Source organism: Staurois parvus, unplaced genomic scaffold, assembly GCF_062004578.1.
Source record: "Staurois parvus isolate SC_StPar_1 unplaced genomic scaffold, SC_StPar_1.0 ptg000019l, whole genome shotgun sequence".
Lineage (NCBI taxonomy): Eukaryota > Metazoa > Chordata > Amphibia > Anura > Ranidae > Staurois > Staurois parvus.
In genome coordinates this window covers 3,192,140-3,217,068 of record NW_028317815.1, presented here as the reverse complement: position 1 = coordinate 3,217,068, position 24,929 = coordinate 3,192,140, and the positions used below count along the sequence as shown (strand labels likewise).

Below are 24,929 nucleotides of genomic sequence, written 5' to 3'. Positions count from 1 at the left end.
ATCCTTTTCCACATGTCTTAGCTGAGCAGGGTTTAAGCATCCCATGTGATGCATGCCATCCTCGACGCTGTGTAAACTGTGCTTAAATCCAGTACTATGTAGTACAAGGAAACTGGAACTCGATATGTTATCTACCTATTACTATAAAATCAGATAAAGATGTTCATTCAGAAACATCCACAATTTTATCGGACAAGAGGAGTCCTAAAAAGCAGGCCTACAGTCAGTCTTCCTCATACACAGCACTGCAAGGGGGAAAAAAAAAAGGAAATTGCAGAAGCAGCTGTCAGCTGGACCCCAAGCAAGCTTGCTCTATTGAACGGATAAGCATTTGAAAGTTGTAACCATTTTTTTTCAAATGGGAGCAGCAGACCTAAAATAAAAAGGAAAAGCTTACACATGCAATTTGTTAGGTTGTTAATGGAAATATACAAATGTTGCTGTTTTTTATTTTTACTTCGAGGTCCAAAATAAACTGAACCAACTATTACGAGAAAATAATATGCCCTTTCAGGTAATGTATGAACACATTCTCAGAGATTTACTAAAACTGCAGCACCCAGAATCTAATGCAGCTGTAATCAGCTTATTCAATTCAGCTTTGACAAAAAAATGTGGAAGATGATTGGTTCCTCTGCAGAGCTACACCAGATTTTCCACTCCAGTTTTAGAAAACCTCCCCCCCATTAAGTTAGCACTTGAAATCTAATGGCAGAGCTCTAGACAGAAGAAAGGTTGAGGACAAGACCTCAGAATTTTGTGGCTCCCCTACGAGTTACTTACTGTGCTGCTTGTGGCCTCTCCCTTCACACTATATCTAAAGAAGGATGCAACTATTTAAATTTAAACAAGTAATGTTCATTGGGCCTTAAATCATATCTAAACCCAAAAATGTAATATATTGCATCTTATCAGTCTTTAAATGTAGCTGCTGCACTTGTTGCCTTTTTAAAGGCGGTTTCCTTTATTTTCACCTCCATCCCATTAAGAGGAGGGGTTGTGTAGTTCAGCCTTTCTCAACCGGGGGGCCGTGGCATTCTAGTAGAGAAAGGCTGTCCGTTGCCCCCTGGCTCCCTATCCCCAGCTTCACTGTACATCGGCACTAGGAGCCATCAGACTGCTGAGCAAAGGGAAAGCAAAGGGAGGGGGAGTGTCTTATGTGCTCTTTGCCTATCCCTAGTGTGCAGGTCTTGGCTGTGTGAGGGAAGGGTGTGCGTGTGTGTGTGTGGGGGTGTGTGTGTGTGTGTGGTGTGTGTGTGTGTGTGTGTGGGGGTGTGTGTGTGGGTGGGGTGTGTGTGTGTGTGGGTGGGGTGTGTGTGGGTGGGGTGTGTGGGTGGGGTGTGGGTGTGTGTGTGTGGGTGTGTGTGTGTGTGTGTGGTGTGTGGTGTGTGGTGTGTGTGTGTGGTGTGTGTGTGTGGTGTGTGTGTGTGTGTGTGGGGTGTGTGTGTGTGTGTGTGTGGGGTGTGTGTGTGTGGGGTGTGTGTGGGGTGTGTGGGTGGGTGGGGTGTGTGTGTGTGTGTGTGGGTGGGTGGGGTGTGTGTGTGTGTGTGTGGGTGGGTGGGGTGTGTGTGTGGGTGGGTGGGGTGTGTGTGTGTGTGTGTGTGGGTGGGGTGTGTGTGTGTGTGTGTGGGTGGGGTGTGTGTGTGTGTGTGTGTGGGGTGTGTGTGTGTGTGTGGGTGGGGTGTGTGTGTGTGTGGGTGGGGTGTGTGTGTGTGTGGGTGGGTGGGGTGTGTGTGTGTGTGGGTGGGGTGTGTGTGTGTGGGTGGGTGGGGTGTGTGGGTGGGGTGTGGGTGGGTGGGGTGTGTGTGTGGGTGGGGTGTGTGTGGGTGGGTGGGGCGTGTGTGTGGGTGGGTGGGGCGTGTGTGTGGGTGGGTGGGGCGTGTGTGTGGGTGGGTGGGGCGTGTGTGTGGGTGGCGTGTGTGTGGGTGGCGTGTGTGTGGGTGGCGTGTGTGTGGGTGGCGTGTGACCCATTCCTGTCCTTTCAGAACTGCTTTTGTTAGGACTTGTTCGTAATAGCGAGGACTGCTGCTCCTCTGAAAAGCAATATATGCTCACTTTTCAAAGGCATTTGACAGGTAGTAAAGAGACAATATGTTGCCTCCCCACAACCTGTTTTAACCCCGTAAATGCAGCATCACCACACCACAACCGCGTGCAATGCCCACATAGTTGTGGGGTTGTTGCAGTGCAACCCCATTCACCTTCCAGCTGCGGCCACAGCATGTGTATACCCCCAGCTGCTACTTCTGCAGCTAAAGGGGAGCAGTTGGGGGTGGTAAAAGCAGCTCAAATGTGTGGTTTTACCTCCCTCAAACCTCACAGGTGAACAAACCCTTGGTTCACATCTGTTTGGCTGCATGTAGAGCAGACCGTTCATTTCAATGTGCTGCTTACCCACAGAAATACAGGGAAAGTTGCCCCTGACCCCTAAAGTTGCATTATATCAAAAACACCCCACGTTTGCCAATGTATGCGGTACCATTAAGAATTAGTGGTATCCCTAAAGAGCAGAGCATTTGTCTCTGTCAGGAATGAGCACGACTTTGCGGGCATTCCGCAACACACAGTAACTTTAACCAAGCCTTGGAAAGGGGTGCCTTGTGACTGAAAATACTTTTCAAAGGAGTCTCGACTGGACAAAGGTTGAGAAACACTGGTGTAGTTCACAGAGGATAGCTTGGAAAGCTGATAATATTGCTTCAGATTTCAGTACAGTATGTAGGAAGTTACAAAATTACTGGATTTCTATCAGGATCCATAAGTAGTTTTCTGTATTGAATAAACTGTACTTAGATATGGTAGCTGCATTGGTTTTCTTTTTTCAGGCTAAGGCTAGGTTCACACCTATACAGTTTGCGTTTGATCTTTGCGGTGCATTTTGCACATGTATTTTTAACGCGTTTTACATTTTTTTCCCAACTTGTTGCTGGGCAGATTAAACCGCAAAACACATCAAAAACACGCTACATGCATTTCTGCAGCATCTCCATTGAAGTCTTTTGAACCAAAAATGCAACATTTTGCGTTTAAAAAAGTCCCTGACCCTTTCTAAAAAACGCAGAGATGTGAACCCGTCCCATAGGAAATCATGTGAAATGGACTGCTGTGCGTTTCTGCAAAACGCAATGGAAAATGCATAGGCGTGAACCTAGACTAAGGACTGTTAAGCTGCAATATATTAGATATTTGTCCCTGGGATGAAAGTACATTGAGGAAAGACCACTTACTAATTGTGCACTGTCTCCATCCACCTGTCTCTTCTCCCTTCTTGATCGTAACACTGCCATCATGCTGAAGTTCTGCACAAAGTTGAATCCCATACCCGATATGGTAATATTTCTTCCTCCACTATTTACAGAGGTAGGAGATTCTTTGTCAGTTGTTTTCATAAATCACATTTCAAATATCCAGTAGCACAAACTTTGGACTGAAACTCAGTAATGGTCCAACAGAACATTAGTACTGTACTTTAAATCAGCTACAAAGTAAAAATTCACTTGGAAAAAAAAATGTTTCACGTAAACTCATACCACTTTCTAACCAGCAATATGCAGTCAAAGTGAGATAAACTACCTTTAAATCAATTCTACCAGGATATTTTTTAAGTAGACTCCACATTCAGTATATGAATCCCAGAGTTTTTGCACATCATGTGCTTTACCTCTCACTCTACTGTATAGAACAACAGTAGGGCATGCTCTAGTTTGAACAGAAAGCATACTGTATTTTCAACAATTGTGTCTTTTTACATCGTATTACAGTGTTTATTCACCTCCGTACTGCCGTATTCTGTACAAAAAAAAAAGCAACCTGTGTGCTCATAAATGACTGTGATTTGAGTGGCCACTGGACAGCTCAGGTCACAGTCACTATGTACACAGTGGCTCTGTACCTTGTGATAACTGGGAATCACTTAAAGTGATCACAACGGATGAGTGAATAGGCTGAATATGTGTAAACACCGCACGAAGAAGGATCAGCAGATGAAAAATGAGGTAAGGATATTTAGAATGTTACTGAGCACCAATAATGATGGAATCATTACTTTGAAAGTAAAGAAATGAAAGGTGAATGCCGGTAAACTCACAATTAAAAATCCTCATTGGTCATTTAACACCACAATACCACCAAATAAAAGCTCTATTTGCCTTAAAAAAAAAAAAAAAAAAAAGATAAAAATCAGGAGGATCATAGGGAGTTTAAACAGACTGGTAGATGGCTGAATGATAACAGACACACATTTTATTGCCTGGAAATGTGAACCCTGCCTGAACAAATGCACTTTGTGAGATTAGGACAAGTACAATCCATCATAAAAGAAACAAAATACCTGGCAAAGCTTCGATCAGGGTAAAATTGGTTGATAGATGGGTTGCTTCTGTAATAAAATGACCCAGCCTCTATCTTCGTGTAATTGCCGTAATGCAAATGGACTTTAGCAACTCCTTCCTTTTTACCTGCACCTGTAACACAGACTATGCCTTCATCAAATGTGATGCTGTAAAGGAAATGAGAAAAAGGTCAGCAGTGTAGAGCTGTGTGGTGGATAAGATAAAACTTTTGAGAGACACAATGATAGTAGGAGAGCAGAACAAGACAATACACATGTGCATCTTTCACGCATGAAGTCCCCAATGGAAAATAACAGGCTTGTTTTTCAGCAAACCATATGTCAAACATGAACAACCTTGATGCTACAACAGCTAATTATATGCTTTTAAGTTACAAATAAAAAGTTAAAGCTGAACTCCAGCTATCACATCTGGCACAATCTTGATGGATTCCCCCACAGTAATTGTTTTTTTTTTTTTATATTTAACTCAACCCACTTTTCCTGAGCCCAGATTGTTCTGGTTACACTTCTTGGTTTACTACACTGAATATTACTCACGTCATTACATGAGCAACACCCTTGACACCAGGTGTGTGTGTGAATATACCACTTTATTAGGTACACCTGTTCAATTCCTTGGTAACACAAATAGCTAATCAGCCAAGCACATGGCATCAACTCAGTGCATTTCGGCATGTAGACGTGGTGAAGACGACTTGCTGAAGTTCAAACTAAGAATCAGAATGGGGAAGAAAGGGGATTTATGTGGCTTTGGATGTGACATGGCTCTTGGTGCCAGATGGGCTGATCTACAGGGATTTTCTCACTCAACCATCTCTAAAGTTTACAAAGAATGGTCCGAAAAAGAGAAAATATCCAGTGAGTGGCAGTTGTGTGAATGAAAATGCCTTGTTGATGTCAGAGGAGAATGGGCAGACTGGTTATAGATGATTGAAAAACAACAGTAACTCAAATAACGGCAACAAAGGTATGCATAATACCATCTCTGAATGCACAACACGTTGAACCTTGAAGCAGATGGGCTACAGCAGCAGAAGACCACACCGGGTAGCAAGGTGTACCTAATAATGGCCGTAGAGTGTATATATGAAATGTGTGCAGTCTTAAGGTTTGTGATGGATTGTAAGTAGCCTTTCCAAGCACCGTTTTAAGTCTAACACATAAAACAGCAGGGGCTGCTTTTGACCTGCAATGCAAATTAATCACAGCAGGACCTGCTGAATTAAAAAAATATCAATGTAGAACAGGTCAAACGCAGCCCCAGAACAGTCATCCTCAATACAACTTCAAAGTCAATGGAAATCTTCAGACTTGAATTTAAAGTGCCCTCCAAAACATAAAACACAAAGTCATTCTATAGAAGCTCTTAATAAGCCTGAAGTTTGGTTTGAAAGAACACACTCCAAACAGAAGTACAAGCAAGTTGCAGTGTGCTTAAGAGGTGACAGATCCACCTATGGCAATTAGCGTTTGCATATTTTCAAAAGTGGTGTCGATCAGCTCCACTTTTTATTAGATATTTGGAAACTCACTTCTGTCTAGGTCAATGTCTGGGTTGACAATGATTTGGTGCAATAAAAATGCCTCATCTGGAAAAGTGCACGTTAAATTATTCTCATGTTCCTCAAACTGTCCCCAGTTGTAATACCAATAGTAAAATAGGTGAGGTGCCTGAAGTAGGCTGGAATTCTGATGTACTTTTGTAACATTCCTTCTGAATATGACATCAATTCTTCTGAATACTGACATCAATTCCTTTATTCTCTTTTAAGGAATTCTGTATTATACACAAACAAAACATACTAACTTAATAAGGTGAACGGCTGCTAATATACTAATATAAGAAACATTGTTGTGAAAGAGTCATAGCCCATTTTAGTGGATACCTAATCATGTGCTATGGCATTATCTGGCAATTATAAAGTGGATCTAAACCCATAACATAATGTAGTATAGCTTACCATTCTTTAGTATGATGGCTGCATTTGTTTGCTTTCAAACATGTTTTGCTTTGTTTTCACTTAGTAATCCACAAATCCTGTCCTTGGGTGGCTAAGTCATTCCTCCACTGAAGTGATCACCCTAGATTGTGGGTGTCCGATCTGCGGCCCTCCAGCTGTTGCAGAACTACAAGACCCCTGAGGCATTGCAAAGCTGACAGTTACAAGCATGACTCCCAAAGCCAGAGGCATGATGGGACCTTTAGTTCCGTAACAGCTGGAGGGTGGCAGGTTGAACACCCATGCCCTAGACTTTTCTCCAGATATGTAATACAAACAAATCTGTATATTTCCATCTTCATATCTCCATTACATGGGGGACAGGGCAACTGGTTGTTTAGAGAAGACAGCTAGGAAGGAAGATATTTTTTGGTGCAGCTCATAGGAAGTGACATGGACACTGCATTTCTGGCAAGATCAACAGGTATTTTTTGAACTTTCCAAAATGTTCTTGGCTCAAAAGAAAACGAAAACTAAGGCAGCCACCACATTTAAGGGCTGTTAGCTGCAATATGTTAATTTTTTTTCTCTTGGGTTTACTTATCCTTTAACCTATCCATCCCTCACTGCATATGTCTACTCATCATTTTCTAATGAAAATGGGCTGACAACGGCAGACACTGACCGTAATCATGTCTTTCTGCCAGTGTAGGTGCTAATTTTGGTGCACTATCGGGAATAAGCTTTTTTTTACAATTACAGTATAAGAATATTAAGAATGAATGTGCACATAGCCTTGTCATTTATATAGTCATGGAATCCCACGATCAATCCTAATATACACAAGAAGAAACTTTAGTGCATACAGTTGTGTTCAAAATAATAGTGAGTTGAAAAAAGTGAATAAAGCTCAAAATCCTTCTAATAGCTTTTATTTCCATACACACAAATGCATTGGGAACATTCTATTCCAAATCAAAACATGAAGAAAAATATATCAAATTTGTGTTGTTCCTCTAAAACAAATTGAAGAAAAGTGAATATTAGACTGTTCAAAAAAATAGCAGTGTTTGTATTCTTCTTTACAAACTCAAACATTCACTATATAAACTGAAAAATGTTTGAAGATTTTTCTTTCCTTTGAATCACTTAATATTTATTTGTATAAGCACTGTTTCTGAGAACTGCTGTACATCTGTGTTGCATGGAGTCAACCAACTTCTGGCACCTGTGAACAAGTATTCCAGCCCAGGATGATTGGACTACATTCCACAGTTCTTCTCTATTTCTTGGTTTTGCCTCAGAAACTGCATTTTTGATGTCACCCCACAAGTTTTCTATTGGATTAAGATCCGGGGATTGGGCTGGCCACTCCATAACGTCAATCTTGTTGGTCTGGAACCAAGATGTTGCACGTTTACTGGTGTGTTTGGGGTCGTTGTCTTGTTGGAACACCCATTTCAAGGGCATTTCCTCTTCAGCATAAGGCAGCATGACCTCTTCAAGTATTCTGATGTATTCAAACTGATCCATGATCCCTGGTATGCGATAAATAGGCCCAACACCGTAGTATGAGAAACATCCCCATATCATGATACTTGCACAACCATGCTTCACTGTCTTCACAGTGTACTGTGGCTTGAATTCAGTGTTTGGGGGTCGTCTGACAAACTGTCTCCAGCCACTAGTCGCAAAAAGAACAATCTTACTTTCATCAGTCCACAAAATGTTGCGCCATTTCTCTTTAGGCCAGTCAATGTGCTCTTTGGCAAATTGTAACCTCTTCAGCACGTCTTTTTTTCAACAGTGGGACTTTGCGGGGGCTTCTTGCAGATAGCTTGGCTTCACATAGGCGTCTTCTAATTGTAACAGTACTCACAGGTAACTTTAGACCTTCTTTGATCTTCCTGGAGCTGATTGTTGGCTGAGTCCTTGCCATTTTGGCTATTCTTCTATCCATTCGAATGGTAGTTTTTCGCTTTCTTTCACGTCTTTCAGGTTTTGGTTGCCATTTTAAAGCATTTGCGATCATTTTAGCTGAGCAGCCTATCATTTTCTGCACTTCTTTATATGTTTTCCCCTCTCCAATCAACTTTTTAATCAAGGTACGCTGTTCTTCTGAACAATGTCTGGAATGACCCATTTTCCTCAGAATTTGAGAGAGAAATGCACTGTAACCAGCATGTACAACATTTGCTGCCTGCCTTCCTTCCTTAAATAAGGGCAATAATTGCCACCTGTTTTTCAAAGAATGAATGACCTCACTAATAGAACTCCACACTGCTATTATTTTGAGCATGCCCCTTTCAATTAGTGATTCAATTACACAGAATCTGCAGCATGCATGTCATGACTGTTGGGTCTGTTGGATTTCTATTACTCTACTACACCTGCTAGTAAATTATTTGCCATGTAGAAATATCATTTCTACCAAAAACAGTGATTGATCAAGTTAGTGATGTCTGACTGCTATTATTTTGAACACAACTGTATGTAACAGTACTGAAGTTGATTCCACGCACAAACTAGTCTACGAGTCTTTGCTGTTATTTGGTGAACAGAGAACTATAGAGGTGACTATTAATTGGAGTGGGATTGGCTGAAGTTACTTATAATTTAAAAGGCAATTGAAAATCATGGAGCATTTGTTGCTAATCACTGTATGTCTCCTCAGCCAAATTGGCAAATCTGAAAGCAGAGCTACGGAATACAACGGGGACAGCTGGAACTATTTGGCAAGTTTGTCTGCACAGTTTGGAGTCAAAGGTTTTGGTGAGTAGCACAGTAACCCCTTCATTGACGCTGCATTCCAAATAGTATTTGACCCCAAACAATCAGCTAAATCATGCAATATCCGTAGTTTTAAAATAACTTGACTGGAACATTTCGGCACATTACACTTCTGTTATAAGCAAACCCTAACAAAAAAAAAAAACCCTGGCATTTCTGCCTGTAAACCAAGTTGTTATTGCTGTATTTCAAGATGCTAATGTGTTCTCTTTAGAGAAACAATACCAGATTAAATGGTGTGCCATCATCCAGAAAAGACCGAATTAAAGTTGTCTCTTCTAAGACAGTACAGGACAAAAGAAGTATGCCAAATATCTTTCTACTTGACAGTTAAAATTTTTCAGATACCCTCATAATTTCCTGCCCTGATTAATGTAACCTTTTAAATATAACTTGGCAGCAATCTCTTGCAAAAGAAGAAAAAAAAACAACACATTCCCTATTGTAAAATGCCCTAAACATTCCTCTGCTCTGTTTATCCAGGCAGTCAGTGAATTCCCTTCCCTCCTAATTAATTCTCATGTTTCATTCAGGTTTCTGCGACTCCGCAAGACTATGACCCACTTAACTCTCCTAAAGACGTCAGTGTACAGAATTCCTGAACAAAAGCCCAAGTCTCTGTACCTGCTTGCTGTACTGATCTACAAACTACGATTGCGGCTGTTAGAATAAGCTAGAAAAACACCTGACAAAATGGATAACTATATTAGTCAATGCAGTTAAAGAACAAAGGTTGTAAACATTTTTCCTTTGTTATTACTATAGCGATTTTGAAAGCACCTTTTACGTACAATGGGAATAGTTTAAAATGTTTCCTCCAAACAGTGAAGGCATTTCTTTCCTTTATTTTCAGCTGGTGATCTGGCCAGTACGTCCCGTTGTTTTTCAACAGAACAAGCTGTCCTGCAGATGTAGTAGTTAGCTTTTATTTATGTAAAATCTTTATGTTTACGTTTGTTGTAACTGCTTATAAGTGTTAGCTAAAGTTCTAAATCTGCTAGTACATTTAGCACTAACCTCTCCCTAATTAACAATGCTGCTCTCCAAATGTGCCCCTGTGCACTTTTATCCAGAGTGTAGGCACTCTAATAAAGGAGGTGCGTTACTGACCAGATCACCAGGTAAAAACTGTAGGAAAAAAAAGCCTAAAAAAAGAAAAGGAACACGGCCATCACATTTTTGATGTGGGGTTTAATACTGCTTTAAAGAAATTTTGGTACATGTAATAAGGGAAACATCAAGAATAATCAAGGACATATTGTATGTTATCAGGACAGACATATTAGACTAATCCTTTGGGAATGCATTTTTCTCCAGAAAGAAATCCATCCTTTAGAGTGCATTGTGAGTTGACAGGGGTGAGTGTGGCTTGCTATTATCCCTAAGTGGTGGTGTTTGATCCTTATACCAGTGCTTCCCGAGAGTCTGCAGGGCAATCCACCTGCATGCACATAGTGGCGACTGCACAGGCTATATACAACACAACACAGGACTCGGATGCTGAGCTTTCTTATATGTGCGCCCTCTGTATCCATACTTGTGTATTAACTGTTTTTATGTGTCTGATTTTAATAAAGGTATCACTGTACTATGTAGCTTTTTTGCGCCCTTGTTTACCCTCTTCTGATAATGCTAATGCCTATTTAATCATGTAAACTGTGATTTTGTGAAAAGTGCACTTTTAGTTATGTATATAGTGTTCACACAAGCTAAACCTGGAGATTTAGGTACCTTGAAGGAAATAGGACAGGTAATAAATGTGACTGAGGAAGAACAGTATTAATCTGCATGACCCATAATATTCAGATTCTTCTTCACACTATGGGAAAATCTGATTGGATGCTACCGGTACTGAAAAATAAACCTGTTGGTTATTATGCTGTTCAGTGGCGTCCAGAGGCAGGTGTGGGGGGTGCGTGCTGCACCGGGTGACACCAGACCCGCTCCATGAAAAGGTAAGTTGTAAAGCAAGTCGATGATCCCTGCAGGATGGATTGGACGCATCCTGCGGGGATCGTCGGCTTTCTTTACAACTTACCTTTTCGTGGAGCGGGTCCGGTGTCACCCCATATAGGTTGCATGCCGATGATCCCCACAGGATGGATCGTATTTGCGGATTGGGGGACATAATGGATCGCACTCCGATCTATTATGCTCAATCCGCAGATCCTAACCATCCTGCGGGGATCGTTGGCATGCAACCTATATGGGGTGACACCGGACCCGCTCCACGAAAAGGTAAGTTGTAAAGAAAGCCGATGATCCCCGCAGGATGGATCAGATCTGCGGATTGGGGAGCATAATGAATCGGAGTCCGATCCATTATGCTCAATCCACAGATCCAACCCAATCCGCGGGGATCGTCGGAGGGGGTGTCACCAAGTGTTATCGCACCAGGTGACACCATCCCTAGAGACGCCCCTGATGCTGTCCAAGCGTACATTTGCCAGAAAGATGCAGTTATGCTTTAAGAATTGTTAAACAGAATAGAATAGCACCCTTAAAGTATACAGAATGAACAGATTATTTTTAACGAAAGTTATCTACATACACTTCACAGCTGATGTCGTCAAGAGTCACTTTGATATCACTTTTAGATCCTGTTTGCAGCTTTTCTCCACTTATTGTTATGTATGTGCCTCCAGCAAGCACGCCTTCAGTTGGGTTTACCAAAGTAGGTTGTGGAACCTAGGAATGAAAAAAAGAGGTTTTATCTCATGCACTCTAGTGATGCAACATACAGTTTTTGTTTTGGCAGTCATAAATAACAGTACTGGTGTTTGTAGTATTGGCTCAATGCCAAAGATTTAAAGTAACCCTTAGCAAACCTAGAAAAATTCCCATCACAATAGACTTCTTCTAAAATGACAAAAAAAAAAAGCTCTCAACACATTTCACAAGTGGAGTAGGGGATAGTTGAAGCCCCTGTGTTTTTTTTTTCTCTCACTGTGTATTACTTTCCTTCACTTACAGAAAGGAAAAGAGGAATACAAAAAAATCTCTCCAAAGTAAGGGAAATCTCTTCTAAGACAGTTGTCATCAGAACAAGTGTTCCACTGGAAGATCTCTCATCTATTTCTGTTTTGGTGATAGATTAAAATTTTAGTATTCTCCCTTTCAGTGCTGATCACCAGGACAAAGGATGAACCTTCCCCTTAACACATGCTGAGTGTTATGTATCATAGCAGTATAGTTTCTAACTAACCCTCATTGAGAGAGACCGTCCTCCTTTTAGAACCAAATCTGGTCTGCTGTATACAGTGCACCTCTATAAAATGAACGGTTTAATGACCAAAAGTGTTACACGACATTAAACCTTTCATACACCATTTAGATTATTGCATTTCTTATTTGGAAAAACCAGTATGAAGAAAAATGCACTATAGCCCTCAAAACATTGGTGCACTCGGATCAGCATACAAAAGCTGCAGAAAGGTCACATACCCCAGTCTAGGATGCTTAGTGAATGTTTACTAGCTGGGCTGCCAAGATAAAATCAGAAGGACCAGGTACTGCAGCAAAACAGGAGACAGAGGAGATGGGGGCTGTGGTGAACCTGTGTGCATCCAAATGTGATCAATGATTAACATGCATTGCTTTGGTTTTTATGGCCTGCGACTGGTCTGTTGACTTCCAACATTGGCAATGCCACTTCTTTTTCCCTGGAGAAATACGTATTCTGTGGATAACTTAGAATTTGTATAAAGCATCCTCATTAATGTATTCCATAAATGAAAGACGAAGCAAACAGAAGCTTCTTGGAGTCCCAAAAGGGCAGATGTCAGCTTTGATGTGGAGCTACTGTGCCAGAGAGCATCAGAAATTCCACACTTCCTGTATGCACTAGGAAGGGAGCCAAGAGAAGTCGACAGCTTGTTGGTACCCCCCATTTGAAGCTGACAGTATCCTCTGACACAAAGGAAGCACAGAGCTTAGATCGGAAGAGCTGATGCAGTAGTGTCAGCATCAGTCTACAACTCATTTACATTGCCTCTAGTTATGATAGGAACTAGGGAAGGATTATAGCAGCTGAGCCATAAGCATCACAGGTCAGGTCCTACGGCATTCTAACCTGTCACTTTCCTGAACGTGGTCACAACGCAGAAAAGCATTACTGTTCAAGAATGAAAAGCTTATCAGCTGAAGTTTTATATAGTTATAAAATGGAATATTACACTAACCTTTTATCAAAGTTTCAAATAGCACGTGGGCAACACAGTGGCTAAATGGTTAGCACTTCCGCCTGGCAGTACTAGAGTCGTTTGTTCAAATCCCAACCCCGGCACCACCTGCCTGGAGTTTGCATGTCCGGTTTCCTCCCATACTCCAAAGACATGCTGGTAGGTGAATTGGTTCCTGTCTAAATTGGCCCTAGTATGTGTATGTATGAATGTTAGTTAGGGACCTTAGATTATACGAGCCTTGAGGGTTAGGGACTGATCTGAATGTATAATATATATGTAAAGCACTGCAGAGAATTGACAGCGCTATATACCGTATTTTTCGCTCCATAAGACGCACTTTTTCCCCCCCAAAAAAAGGGGGGAAAATGTCAGTGCGTCTTATAGAGCGAATATAAAGTGGCTGGTCTGGTATTCCTGCCGCCACCATGTCAGAATATCGGGCCGGCCGCTCAGCTCTTCTCTCCTGCTGGACCTTACCTGTTCCTCACTCCAGCACTGTACAGTCATCCCGCGCCGGCTTCTGTGACAGCCGGGTGCCCACTGCGCATGCGCGAGAAGCACTGCACTTTGTGAATGGTCCGCTGTCTTCTGGGACACATGACAGGTCCCAGAAGGCACCGGGCCATTCACAAAGCGCAGCGCTTCTCGCGCATGTGCAGTGGACACCCGTCTGTCACAGAAGAAGGCGCAGGAAGAAGAGGGAAGGACAACTCCACGGAAGTGGGAGCGGGTACCTGTCAAATTCAGGTACCCGCTCCCCCTCCCTCCCCAAAGGTCCACAGTCTCTGGTCATCCCCTGCACTGTCTCTGTCCGCAGTCTCTGGTCATCTGTACTATGTCCACAGTCTCTGGTCATCTGTACTATGTCCACAGTCTCTGGTCATCTGTACTATGTCCACAGTCTCTGGTCATCTCCTGTACTGTGTCCGCAGTTGCTGGTCATCTCCTGTACTGTGTCCGCAGTCTCTGGTCATCTCTACTATGTCCCTGGTATTTTCTCTGTACTATGTCCACAGTCTCTGGTCATCTGTACTATGTCCACATTCTCTGGTCATCTCCTGTACGGTGTCCGCAGTCTCTGGTCATCCCCTGTACTGTGTCCGCAGTCTCTGGTCATCCCCTGTACTGTGTCCGCAATCTCTGGTCATCTCCTGTACTGTATCCGCAGTCTCTTGTCATCTCCTGTACTATGTCCGCAGTCTCTGGTCATCTCCTGTACTGTGTCCGCAATCTCTGGTCATTCCCTGTACTGTGTCCGCAATCTCTGGTCATCCCCTGTACTGTGTCCGCAGTCTCTGGTCATCTCCTGTACTGTGTCTGCAGTCCATTGGTTCAGAATATTTTTTTTCTTGTTTTCCGCCTCTAAAACCTAGGTACGTCTTATGGTCAGGTGCGTCTTATGGAGCGCGAAATAAGGTAAGTACCTGAAATAAACTACAGCTCAGTAACTAAGGGCACATTCACACCAGTGTGCTGTGGTAACGAGCACATGTAACCTGCTTTACATGCCTCAGTGCAACATGGTGCCATTCATTTTGTGTGGCACCATCAATGTACTTTCCCAGCACATCTGTGCTTCAGCACAATAATATTTGATTCTATGTAAGTGCATTAAGACAGCCCATTCATTTAAATGGACTGCCCAGGGCAGCGCAAGTTGATACAAATGTGTTTAACAAACTGTAGTGGATTGGGCAGGTGCAAATGTACCCTTTTTTATTCCTTTGTAATTTACTTGCCTGCCTGCTAAATGGCAAATAACAGAAAACCATTCAGCTGACAGCTGTTTTAGATTAAAAATAACCTCTACAGAAGAATATATGAAGACTGCCACTGTTGGCCTGCTGTACGTGTCTGGTAATCTATGGTTTCAATCCTTTGAGCAAGCTTTCTGATGTGCATACTTAGCCCAGGATAATGACAAAGTAATGAAGCCACTAGGCCACCATAACAGCCAGGTAAAGAGAATTTTAAAATAGGAAAAAAAAAATCAGCCTATGAATTTATTTTCATCACAAGTTTCCTTCAAAAGGGGCCTCCTTCAGTGTCTGGAAAACAACCATAAGGGCCAAGCTGGAGGCAGGGAGCATTGGGAGTCTTTGGTGTACTTGTATATACCCAAATACAATTCATGTTTAACATGCCTTTTAAAGTTGTTTGATAGTTTGCTACAAGGAGCACCAGCATGTCGTCTTTGTCAGAGATTTTATTAAATGACCTTTTAACGTTGCTAATAAAATAGAAACATGGTTAAAATGTTTACACAAGCATTAAGGGAATGGGGTCCATGTCTGACCCATTTTAAATCTACTTACCTCCTTCAGAGCAGTACACTGACCACACTGTCTATTGCACTAAAAATTAACCATTCTTTCATTCTTCTCCACTGACCTGGTATGTAAATATAAGGCTGTCCGGTGACACTCCTTCCTTCCCCTTCACTCGTATCTGAATGTTTCCTGTTCCTGCAGTAACTGCTTTTCCAACCTCACATACAACCCTATGCATAACAGAGGAATGTTAAAAATGCATCACAATACATTTCCATCTCACAACGACTTTCAATATAAATAAATCATTAAGGCTAGCCATACTTTACAGGGGCATTTTCTTTCCACAGGTTGAAGGAAAGAACATTGCTTAAACACATTTAGTGTTGATTAGGGGAATCCCTCCCACTATGCTATTGTATTCTTACAGCGTAAGGTTTCCCCACCATCAGAATACAATGATTACTGCTGCTGGCTACAGCTGAAGGCAGTAATTGTACAAAAAAAAAAAAAAAAAAAAAAAATCAGACAGGCTGGTTGTACTGAAGTCAATCGATAGATCACCTTCAGTACAAAGCCTGCCCACAGATGGATCAAAATTTGTCCAGTTTCTGCTGAAATGGATGAATTTCGATCCATTTATGGCTGGCTTTATTGTTCGAGAATGCCAATATAAACAGCATCTCAGATTACTGTTGTCACCACATCACAGAACAGCATTTATCACTAAGTCCAATTAAAGGGACACCGGCTTTTTATGACCTCACTTAACGGTCTGGTCATATACACCTGGTGAAAGCACGACCGGGGAAGGTGTATCATATACTTTTTATGATTGGTGGCCTGCACGTTTATTATTTCGTATCACAGCACTAGAAGATGTGTCAAAGTCATGGACTTAATAAAGGACATGTTTGCAGCAGCAATATAATTGCATTGATATATATATATTTTTTTTTATGCTGGACTATTATTTATTTAATTTTGATCCACACTTTTTATTATTGCAATTGGTAGTGGAACGTGACACTATTTTTGATTTTATTAAAAATTACCTTTCCTTTTCAATCTGCAGCGTTATACTTTTCTGTAAAATGCAATGCAATGTGGAAACCCGAAGGCGTTCTGTACACAGATGGTGTACAGAATGCCTCCTGGGAATTTCATTTCCTGCTTGTGTGATTGGATTCCTAATTTGCTCAGAATTCAGATTTCAGGCATCCTCTCGCTTTTGGTGAGAGATACTCCCAAAGTGAAATCACGTCTAAAGGGATGCAGACCCTGCCATTTGCCTCATTAGAACACTGCAGGTGCAGCAGGTAATTGATAACTATAAAGTAGCTACTATACACATGGACACAGACAAACAGCTCTTTCTTCAGGTAGGTAGGAATTTGCAACAAAAATTTTCAAAATCCTTGCAATGTACATAGATCACCCAGAGTGGATGTTTTTTTCTCAGCAAAAATGGAGTTACTCTGCAGATGATATCACTCCACTATAAGATTCCTATTAGAAGATACATCAATAATATACATTTGAGTCTGAACCCTATTATAGAAAAAAATATGGCTGGACTATACACACACACACTGTATATGAAAGCAAGTAAAAAGGTGAAAGTCACATCAGACATTGTTCTAAGGTGCATACAGTCTATTTACACTCTATTATCCTAGCAGAACTACACAAAATGTGAATACATTATTTTGGTTTTCTATTATAGCTGCAAATTGAAAATGACTGTCATAAGAAAACGTCTAGGGTTTGCCATTGCTTTGGCTTTAGAACTGTCTGGAAAAAATATAGAGATAAAGTAGTTGTAAACCTCAGACATGAAATATGAACAAAGCATAGTCTTCTATGGTGTGTACTTGTCTCAGTCCAGAGCAGTGCCATTTCTGTCCACTGCCTGTTCCTCTGCTATCAGCATGAGTCACTTTTGACCAGCTTTCCTGATACCAGGAGGTAAAAGGGGCAAATCTCCAGCACACAACATGTGATTGACAGCCTCAGCTTTGTTCCTGTGTGCTGTGTGAAGGGGGTGTGTCCCTTCCCTCTAATCAGCTCTTTTCACTGCAGAATTGTAACCTAAGCTCCCCCTGAATTCTGGAAAATCATACAAGCTATATAAATTCTGGACTTTGAATGGATGTAGAGGAGTTAGAGCTAAAAATAAACCGGTACAACTTATGTAGGTGGATTTGTTTCATCTGTGTGTATCACCTGAGGTCAGTCACTTCACCAAGTATATCTAAGGGTTTACAGCCACTTAAACACTGACACTTTTCTGATTCTCTTTTACAGTATGCTTGTTTGGGGTCTTTGAAGTCAAACACAGCCACGTAACTAGCATTTTCAAATGAGGGCAGCGATGGTTTCCTTATACTTTTCTCATGACAGAATCACTTGAAGAGTTGATCTTAAAGCTGAACTCAGTAAAGATAAAAAAAAAGAAAGTAAAAGAACTTTTTAAGATCCCCTAAGGCATAAACCAGCAGTTAAGCCTTTGCAGTGCAGACATAGCCCTACTGCAGGGGAGAAGTTTTTTCGTTTGTTGGAGTTCAGGTTTAAGGAAAAACATTTAAACAAAACGCTAAATGTGACATATGCCAGTATACATTGTATTCATAAAGTGATATGTCAAAAGACTGAAATATCAATGCCCTTAAAATGAACAGAGCATAGCAACCCCTATAAAAGTATCAAGACTTAATCACAGGCAAAATCTGTGTCACATAGTGCTCACATGTTCTATGACAATTTCCAGTATTGCTGTGGATATCAAATCAGCCTTCAGCAGACATGATCAATACTCATAATCCATGTCTGACAATAAGTAACTGAGTTAAAGTCTATTTATCACAACAAGCTCATTAAGCACACACAAATACTACAGTGAGAGACGGCACATTTCCACTTTTAGAGATGACAGCTTTCAGGTCTATGTAGTGTCTCACACCATGAAAAGCTGTAAAGTTATTCCTATTAGAAATGTATGCAATTATCAAGGAAGACTGCAAAAACACAATTATTCAGGGCCTTTTCTGACACCTTTTCTCAGTGTCTTACACTACCTGCTACAAAGGAAATACCCAAATTCCATTGCTATAACACTGTAGCTATATAAAAAAGCGCACAATTTACAAAAAGAAATCTGGGCAAAGAGAAATATGGAGGCTACCTGCTCCTTCTGATTGCTCTTAAGCATTACTAGTTTTTTTTTTTTTGGTCTCTGAACCAAAACTATTGAGGATCACACTTTAAAAATGACATGGTTGGTGGGCACTCCTTGTCCTGTGGCAGGAACAGGCAGGACTAAAAATGATATACAGCTACATTCACAGTAACTAGTACTGGAGGCACAGCTTTAAACGCTTGCTTTCCAAACTATGATTACATATAATAGGCTGTCACTAAGTGGATTTCTGACATTTTCTCATCTGATTGATCTGAATTAAACAGGAATATTGCCAGCCAGCTCTTTCATTACTATTGTACATGAATATAATGATTGTCATTTGACAATGGTGTAGACAAACATTAACCACTTGAAGACCACACCTTGAAGGCCTCCACACATTACATATTTATTTTTAAGCAGAGGCCTGAGAGAATCAAATAGCGGTCGTTGCAATTTTTTATGTCACACATCGGTTATTAAACGCAATTTAAAAAAAATACACTAATGAATTTTATTGCAGAAAAAAACCACAATATAATAATACACTTTTTTGTTAAACTATAAAAGATGATGTTACACCGAGTAAATAGATACCCAATATGTCTTACTTTAAAATCATGCACACTCATGGAATGGCAACTACAAAACTTAAATTCTCCCTAGGCGATGCTTTAAAATTTTTACAGCTTACCAGTTTAGCATTACAAAAGTGGTCTAAAGATAGAATTATTGCCCTAGCTATAACATTCGAGGTGATACCTCACACGTGTGGTGCGACATCGTTTTTAATATGCGTGCAGGATTTATGTGTGTTCCTCTGCGTGCGAGTGCGGGGGGGTGGCTGGAGTGCTTTCATTTTTAATTAAATATTTTTTACCTTGTCAGTTTAAATTTTTTAAAGTCACTTAATGCTATCACAAGAAATGTAAACATCAAAGCACGACAAGTCCTCTTCATAGAGACATCTGTGGTCTAATAAGACTATGCTCTATCCTTGAAAGCATGAGGAGGGAGAAAGAAGAAAAAAAAAAAAAAGGGTATACTTTTACCCTAACTGGAAGTGATGAAAATGCTCACCAATTCAGGTCTCCTAGACCATAGAGGTGATTGGAGATGATCCAGTCTCAAGCCACCTCTATTGTCATTGGCTGCAAATACCAGATCGGATCCCAGGCTCCCTGATGCACTGGAAAACAAGGTATGGGCACCAGTGAGGAATGGGAGGAGGGATACGACCCCTCCCGCTGCTTGTAAAAGTGATCCAGTGGCTAAATAGCTCTTCCAATCACTTTTATAGGGTAGGGAATCGCTGGCTGAAAATTTTGATACCGGGTTGACAGCTGCAGCCATAAACCCGGTATAACCACTTGAACACAATCATGTACATGTACATAATTTGGCAGCAAGTGGTTAAACAGAATTAGTAAAGGAAATAGGAATTTGTAATAATCTGATACACTACCCTGAAGTTGTATTAGTTAGTGCAGTCTTACCTTTTGTGGAAAGGGATATATAAGCAGAAATGTTAGGTCCAGTATTAGGCCGTCAGGCCCAATTTACAACAGTGTGATTTTGCTGCGCTTAAACTCACTTTTCCAGCACTGTAAAAGCACAGGAAAAACAGTCCCCTTTAAATCCTAACTGCTTACATCTGTGTGTTGCATTTTATACAGTGCGCTGCGTTTTTGAACAGTCCTGTTGCTGCATCTTTACTGCCTTATTTGAAAAATGCACAAATGCGCCTTCGGTTATAGTCAAAAACGCACCATAGGTTTTAAGCGCATTTGTTTTGAGTCACGTCAATTTTATTCCCTGGTGACCAAGGATGAAAATGCATGCAAAACGCATTATGCGTTGAGTTAAATTTTAACAATGCATTAAAATGCAAAAGGAGTATTCAAAAACCACGTATAACGTTCTTAAATGCATCAGTGTGAGCGCTCCTAAGGTACTTTACCAGTGTAAGATGAAACAAAAGCTGTTTTTCATAATCAACAAATTGGATGACAAGAATGGAAGTCAGGGCTCAGAAGTGGCTCTAACTCGCACCAATGGCATCTCCAAAATTATATGATCCATTTCACAGCACAGTGATGAAGAGTTATCAGGCATCCTAAAAAGTTTCTCATTTGGGACCTGTTAAAGATCGATGGGGATGTTCAATCAGTCCGCTCAGTAATTACAATAGGGGCCCTGAAAGATGTACAGGGGTCCCCGAAAGGCCCCATATTCAGAAATTTCTTATTTTTTTAATGTACAATATTGAAATTACAGAACATGTAAATTTATTGCTAAGGAAAGAATATGAACAAGCTGTTGGAAAAAAAAAAAAAGTCACCTGGTAGAAACGGAGTACATGTCGGGCCTGAATGCGCAATTCACATCTGCTACTAAAATTTCTTCTATATCCTCTGATGTTACACCCAAATTAGAGCCTATTATAGTCAGCAATATGCCTCCATCCAAAGGTGCAGCTTTTGGCTGAAACTAAAAATGAACAATTAGGAGAGACAAACAAAATAACAAAGGCTAAATTAATGTCCTTGCATCACTAGCAAACAATCACAACGAATTCTAAATTCTGGTTCCAAAATCACAGACACCAACAAACAGCACCAAGAGTTCCTTCCCAGACATACATAGCAAAGTTATGATTTAAGAAAACTGCTTTATATTCTTTGTACATTCATTTGTCAATATTCATATTGATCACCGTTTGGGATATGTCATGTGGGAGTAATAGTTTCTCTAAAATTTCAGGCATGTTTTAAAGTGCTTGGTGAGACAGCTTTAGCCTACTAAATCCTATTTTTCACATGCTGCCTCAAGCGCAAGGCAGGCATAGCCTGTTCTCTCGAGAAATGGATTTTTCCTCTCAGCAACATGTTTGCCTGCTTTTTTAACTTTATATTCACACAGCACAATCATAAGCATCATTGTTTTACAATATTAAAGTCTGGACAGCTGAGAGGAAGTTAAAGTGAAGCAACATAGGCTTACATTGCACCCCTGGGCAGAAACTGGGGTGTCTGCATGTCTAGGCTATGGTGCCCGCTTGCTCTCTGATCCACAGTATGCCTGGCCTAGAAGCAAAAACATAACTATAGTCATAGCAAAATATGCAACTACTATGGGGCCCAACATGATCTGCCTACACCGTGACGTGGTCAAGTAGCCATAACTATTGGGAAATATGTTTGCATTAAAAAAAAATAAACATATATAGTTTAGGAACTTCTAAATGATTGCTATGAAAATTAATTCTATGACTAGAACTATTGTCTTTAAGATGTTGATTAAAAATGCAAAGTGTGACCCTTAACAATTTATCTATGGAGTGTCATCACATGGTCCTGCTGCAAAGGGAGGATAACAATGTAAATTGGCTAAAAAAAGCCTATTTATGTCTACTAATAATACCAAAAGCAGAACGTCACAACAAAATATTTCTTTATGCTGATACTAAAGAACACATTCTACAGCTTGTGGAGAACAAGCACAGAAAGGAAAAAAAATCTATGATATTAAGTGTAAGCATTCAACCTTGTTTCACCACTTCAATCCATACATAAAAGTCATGGCACTTGATATGAGAAAAGCTATATTACAGTATACTTATATATGATGTAGGGCAATATCAGATTCAGCATGACTGACATTTATTATTGGATTAAAAAAAAAATGAACAGTATCTAAGATCACTTTATCTTCAGTTGATTCACTGACCCACAAGGCAACTGACAAGCATCAATCATCAAACAGCATGCCGAGTGTGGCGGTATGCAACATGCTACACACGTACTGTATAATCATCTGCAGTGATTATATAAATGATCTTCATCTGCAGTGAAGATTATTTATATACTGTACTAGTTCTGCTTTTTAGACGAGTACAGTACAGGTGAGAAGTCTGCAGTCCAACATTCTCTTTTAACTTATTGCCAAGAAGCAATATTGATCCATTTTATGAAGGAAAACACAGCAGAGCTCCCAGAGAAAAATAAAACAGTTCAATAAGAAAACAAATGCTAATAATTTTATTTTGTTGTTTTTTGTATTGTTGTAGAATGGCCTCAGGTAAAAGCACTAGCTTTAAAAAGCAACTATATTCCCCTAAAGGTGCATCTAAAAACCTAAACTTTTCTTTTTCATTTTGGAGTAGGGAATGGTTTTTGCTGTGGCCCCCATTGGGGAAATACAGCAAAAAGAGAAAATCTCTCCAGAGAATGTAAAATTCCCCTTTTAGACAGTTCTCATTGCAACAAGTGTCTCCATTGCAAGATTTTCCCCTGTTTTCCAGTGAACATTCAAAATGTTGTGTTTTCCTTCCGTTCCTTAGACAGTGGTCTGCAACCAGGACTTCCAACCCCTCACCACAAAAGATATAGGCTTTAGATACACTTTAACTTTCCATAAGAAATAATTTTCATCAATTACTTAAAAAGGTCATATAAATAATACAAATATGACAATCACATGAAGAACATATGTAATTCTAACAAAAACAGACAAATTATACAAATATTTTGTAGATGTAGATTTTGACTACTATAACATCTAGGGGGCTTCTCACAACTGGAAGTGAGAGAAAGCTCTCCAAAGTGAGGGAAATACCCTCCTGGGTAGTTCTCCCCAGAAAAATGTCAGTTAGCCTTTCCCTCTAATCCTTTTCTCAAGACAACTCAAATTTTGGGTTTTCCTTTACTTTTATTTCCGGTTACAGGGGAAAACCATGGTAAATAGACAGCATAAATCTCCTCAGTGGTACCAGAGACAACATTGAAAATCTAACAGGGGCTTTAATTCCTTGCCACTTATCTAAAACTAAAAAAGTCTGGGATATAAACAAACTAAGATCATTTGCAACTTTACAGTGAATAGAAAATACCTACATCTTTGTAATAAGAGATACCCGGTAACAATTCTTGAGAACGCTGGAGAAAATGAGCAAATAAATGTAATAATTGGTTATAATTATTTGCCAAATCCCTCTAGTGCTCTCTAGAATTGCTACATATCTCTTATTACAAAAACGTATGCTATTTTCCATGCTTATCACCTCCATCTAGTGGCCATAATGCAGTAGTTTAGTACTGCCCATAAAAAAATTATTCAGAACAGAAAAGAGGCTAAAGAATGCTGGGTTTTGCCCAAATATGTGCAAAAGGATGCATGCAGCATATGCTGGATGAAGGACTATGAAAAAAGTCTTGATTATGACAAAAGTTTTTCTGATTAAGAAGCTATACAAAAACGTGGCAACCACTCCAACCTTTTACCAGCCTTTGTAGTAAGGTGCACATGGAAGGGCAACGCACAGCAAACAAAAAATCTTTTGTTTGTGATGTGCATTGCCCTTCCAAGTGCACATTACTGCAAAGGCTAGCTATAAGTTGGGGTGGTTGCCACTTTTTTGTACAGTTGGTTTTATTCGGGTGCAGGGGAGCACTGGATGCCATCAGCTACTATTGTGCTCTTGTAGGGCATCACGTGCAGCTCTGTGCCTTTAAGGAGGGGTGGGCTCCCTCCATGCATACCTGCCCTTAATGTATCCACTGCTATATGTGCTCCAATTGGGAGACTCTGAAAATTATGGCGTTAGGATCACGGTATACACAGGCGGCTTGACGTGGGAACTGCAGCTTGAGTATCAATTTGGAAATGTGTGCAAACAAAACCCTCTGTTAATGTTAATTGTTAGACAGCATCAATTTGGTTGTTTTGCAGGTTGGCTGGTAAGTGTGCTGGGAAACTTTTGTGTTTGCTTGTGATGATTAAGCAAACATGACTACACTGTATCTCTAATATAGCCTCTATTACCCTAAATGAACTCTTTATAAAACCATTTCATTGGGGGATGATAGCAAAAATTCCTCTCTAATTGATGGTCAGTGAGAAAATATTCCTTACACTGGCGGCCAGTGGGACGAACGCCGCCTTACACTGGCGGCCAGTGGGACGAACACCGCCTTACACTGGCAGCCAGTGGGACGAACACCGCCTTACACTGGCGGCCAGTGGGACGAACGCCGCCTTACACTGGCGGCCAGTGGGACGAAGGCCGTCTTACACTGGCGGCCAGTGGGACGAAGGTCGTCTTACACTGGCGGCCAGTGGGACGAAGGCCGTCTTACACTGGCGGCCAGTGGGACGAAGGTCGTCTTACACTGGCGGCCAGTGGAACGAAGGCCGCCTTACACTAGTGAT

General features: G+C 40.8%; 1 protein-coding gene across 2 annotated transcripts in view; it reads right to left on the bottom strand.

Moving 5' to 3' along the window:
- Positions 1-24,929, bottom strand: part of PLXNB2 (plexin B2) — a 280,669-nt gene that overhangs the window by 46,266 nt on the left and 209,474 nt on the right. For both annotated transcript variants that reach the window (XM_089684488.1, XM_089684490.1), the window contains 5 exons: positions 21,061-21,209; positions 15,660-15,768; positions 11,636-11,772; positions 4,331-4,498; positions 3,228-3,348 (listed from right to left, as the gene is read on the bottom strand). In XM_089684488.1, coding sequence (XP_089540614.1) covers positions 3,228-3,348; positions 4,331-4,498; positions 11,636-11,772; positions 15,660-15,768; positions 21,061-21,209 — 684 coding nt within the window. The remainder of the gene's footprint in view (positions 1-3,227; positions 3,349-4,330; positions 4,499-11,635; positions 11,773-15,659; positions 15,769-21,060; positions 21,210-24,929) is intronic.